The 4,028-nt window shown below is 36.5% G+C and overlaps 1 protein-coding gene across 1 annotated transcript in view; it reads left to right on the top strand.

Annotated features, from left to right (window-relative positions):
• Positions 1–782: 782 nt before the first annotated feature.
• LOC104943804 (microtubule-associated serine/threonine-protein kinase 3-like) overlaps positions 783–4,028 on the top strand; it is a gene marked incomplete at both ends in the record, with an annotated part of 4,899 nt that continues 1,653 nt past the window's right edge. Inside the window, 5 exons of the mRNA XM_010769270.1 lie at positions 783–915; positions 1,070–1,128; positions 1,490–1,578; positions 2,460–2,668; positions 2,817–2,955. Coding sequence (XP_010767572.1) covers positions 783–915; positions 1,070–1,128; positions 1,490–1,578; positions 2,460–2,668; positions 2,817–2,955 — 629 coding nt within the window. The remainder of the gene's footprint in view (positions 916–1,069; positions 1,129–1,489; positions 1,579–2,459; positions 2,669–2,816; positions 2,956–4,028) is intronic.

Below are 4,028 nucleotides of genomic sequence, written 5' to 3'. Positions count from 1 at the left end.
TTATTTTGTTGAAGTTTTCAGCTATTCTGTTTACAGTTCTGTCACCAGATTATTTAATACGATTTGTTAAACACTCTGTTTCTTTTGATGTGAAATATTATTTATTTAATTTAATAAAAAGCAATGTTAATTTTGTTCAAAATTTGTTTAGTTAATTTAATAATATATGTATTTTTGAATCAAATATTCATCTTTATTGTCTTCATTGTTAGTTTCCACATGCCTAAAACAACCTGAAGCTAAATCTAAAAGTTGATGGCTAAATAAGAGCGCTTGAGAAATTGTGCAAGGCATAATAGTCCGAATAGTCGATTATCAAATTAGTCGTTTGTTGCAGCCCTATAAACAACACAAAAAGATTAGCTCAGTTTAACAAGTGTGTTTACTATTTTTTAGTTTATTAAATGTCTTTTTTTTATAACATCATTAGTTGGATAACAGTGAAATTGATGTGAGTTGTCATTGTGATAGGCCTAACATAACCTGTCCAAAACCCTGTGATATAATAATCATTAAAATACCACTAATGTTCTTGACACTTTGACAACTTTTCACTTCAGTCTTTATAAACCACCCACTCTTTGTACCTGATAAATGAGTAGGTTCAGGAGTAAATCCAGAGGGACTGGACTTGAATGAGAAGCTGAACATCTATGAGATACAGTTACTTTTGACTTGTGCCACTGATACAGAGAAGATCTTGCTTTGCTGTTGTCTTGCTTTGATTTCAATCTGGCAGGAAATTGACTTAAGCCATTAAAAAGACTTGATGCTGTTTACAGGAGTTTGACCCGGAAGAGTTTTATCACCTACTTGAGGCCGCCGAGGGTCATGCCAAAGTCGACCAGGTTATCAAGACGGACATCCCACGCTACATCATCAGCCAGCTGGGTCTGACCCGCGACCCTTTAGAAGGTAAAGGACTTTTCTGTCGTGAAGTCAAGCTACACACTTCATTAGCCTCAAAATCAGGTTTAGCCTGTTTAAAAACCAGTAAGATTCAAAGTTTGGTTTTCAGAGTGTTATTTGCAGTAATATTAAACACTGTCTTTCTTTCTGTTCTTTCTAGAGCTTGAACAGTATGATGCGAGTCCTTCAGTGACAGTGGACACAGACTCCAGTGTGGAGGTACATTTCCCTTTTTGTTATCAGACTAGCTGTCAGTGTGAACACTATTTGATTTTTGTAAAGGATATTCCATGATTTAAAAATAAGATAATAAATGAATTCTTACAAACATATTTTCTGCAATTTTATCTGAGATAAAAAATGCTTTATGTATATTGTTCCTGATTCCTCATGGACAAAATGTGATAATTATGTATTTAGTAGTTAGACCGCAGTATAGTTTATGTTTCAGACAGCAGAACAAGCCCTTGGACATGGTTGCTCTGTAATTATCCTGTAATTAACAGTATTGCTTTTACTGTGTTGCATTTTTAACTTGCCCGCTACTGGCCTTAAACATGTTTCTGCCTCCTTTTTTTAGAAGGTCCCACAGACACTGACACCGACTCGAAGGAAACCTTTTGAGAGTGACTTTGACACAATCAAACTCATCAGTAATGGAGCTTACGGGTATGACTTTTTTTTTAAACGTTGTCTACCTTTACTTGCTTTTTCAGGGTGTTGTTTATTCATTTCCAAACATTTTTTAAGCCTAAGAGCTACAAAACACTGCATAAAAGGGATCCTTGAAAATCCTCTGCATGCTAGAATATCCATATAACCTTTACAGGAAACCGTAGCAGTTTCATTTTATTTTTTGATTATACATAATCATCTTGTCAGAAACTAAGTTCCTCCTTTGATCGAACATCCAAAACAATTAAAAGGTGGTTTTTAATGAATTAAATAGATGATAGTCTAATGACGAGTTTGATGACTCCTTTAGATTCTCAGAACAGAAAACATTTTGGGACCTGCAATTACCACGATTACCCCAAAACATTTAAAATATCATCCACTACTACAATGGTGTCTGGGGAGTTAAATATGACACGGCAAAGCCAATCTTATGCAGAGATTTCCTATCTTTGCTGTTAGGTGTTAAATAAAGCTAAAGCGAATCCTTAATCCTAAAAAAACAAAGTGGTTATTTCTAATAGATGCAAAAAAGTCCAGTTAAAAATTTAATAAAAAAGTATTTTTATCCCTTTTAACCCCAGGTAATATTGTGCACTTCTTTTAAAAAATATATGCCAAAAATTAATTGATCTTTTCTTCCTTTTTTATTTTTTTAAAGCAATTTAAGTTGGTACCAACCACATGTAATAAATAATATCACTACATCTGATCATTCATCAATCAATATGCAACTTTTAGTGAGAAGGGAAATGTGTGGGTTTCAAAGGGAAAGATGCCACAGTACAGAGAATAAAGACTATCTTACTTCCATTTCACTCTGACTTTAAGTGTGAAAATAATTGGTTTAATGTGGCTCATATGTTTTTCTACAGGGCCGTGTATCTGGTCCGTCACAAGGAGACCCGACAACGGTTTGCCATGAAGAAGATAAATCGTCAGAACCTCGTCCTGAGGAACCAGATCCAGCAGGCTTTTGTTGAGCGAGACATCCTGACGTTTGCCGAGAACCCCTTCGTTGTCTCCATGTTCTGCTCTTTTGAGACACGACGTCACCTATGCATGGTCATGGAGTATGTGGAAGGTAATGATGAGAAAGGGTGATTTTTGTTGTTGTTGTGATTTAGACATTTTAATTATGCTCCTTACACACTAGTGGTAATTTAGTACTAGAAATAGGGATTCATTAGCCATTAACACATTTCCTATGGTTTTCCTATGGTTTCATAAAGGTGGGGATTGTGCCAACCTGCTCAAGAACATGGGCCCACTGCCTGTAGAAATGACACGGTTGTACTTTGCTGAAACAGTCCTGGCACTGGAGTATCTTCACAACTATGGCATTGTGCATCGGGATCTCAAACCTGACAAGTGAGAACACAAACTTCATTCCTGTTTTAAGCTTTTGCATGTACAACCACTTTCTGTACAGTATGACAAAGCACTCTTACCTTTCATTAGTAGGGATGTAACGATACCAACAACTCACGGTACGATAATATCGCGAGAAAAAGTCCACGGTACGATATTTATCGCGATATTGAAAAATAAAGGGAAAAAAATGTGATTTTTTTAATTAATTTTTTTTACATTTTTTTTAATTTATTAAATAATACTTCTCATTTGTACAGCATTTTAGTAGGATAGTAGTATTTTAAAGTGTCAACAATATAATAATCAGACCCTGCAATTAGTGCTGCGTACCGGTACGCCGAACCGGTACTGGACTTGTAAAAAGTTTCGGTTCAAGTCCGGTTAAAACCGGAACGTCGGGAACCGGTACTTACGTATATTCTCCTTTTTGTTCTAAACCATCTAAAACCTTCCATAGATCGAGAAATTTGCGCTGAGAAAAGACGAAAAACATTGTTTTGGCTTCTGATATGGCGGCCATTACTGAACTCACGAAGTCTCGCAAAATATCGCAACTGCTCGCGAGATCTGTGTGACGTCAAGGGAAGCTGGCTTAGACATAGTGGACACTGACAGCGTGGGATGCTGGTTGCCATATTTGGTAGTGTAGCTAAGCTAACTCCTTTGTATGTATGGTGATATAGTGTCTGCCGAAAGAGCAACACTTCACCCAGACAATGTCAATATGCTGTTGTTCTTGAACAAGAACACATTGACTTGTACTCTTGCATATTGAGTCTTGTATGTACATCACTATGTATGTAGTTGTGTTGTGTAGTTAGTAACACATGTAGAGTTCTAGAAAAGACATGGTGTAGACACAAGTTGGAAGGGGGCACAATAAACCTGACGAGTTTGAATTTGCGTTGATTATGAGTTTATTTTCAATTGATAATTAGCTCACAATAAGTTCACTTTAGTTACTCACACAACTTGACACAAGTCCGGACTTATAAGTCCGGACCTGAACCTGAACCTCTGGATTTGAGTCCGGACCTGAACCTGAATGTGAGTCCAGGTACACAGCACTA

The sequence above is a fragment of the Notothenia coriiceps genome, unplaced genomic scaffold, assembly GCF_000735185.1.
Source record: "Notothenia coriiceps isolate Sejong01 unplaced genomic scaffold, NC01 NC01_scaffold00006868, whole genome shotgun sequence".
NCBI lineage: Eukaryota > Metazoa > Chordata > Actinopteri > Perciformes > Nototheniidae > Notothenia > Notothenia coriiceps.
Note: the sequence above shows the minus strand (reverse complement) of the source record. Positions and strands in the feature narration are given on the sequence as shown.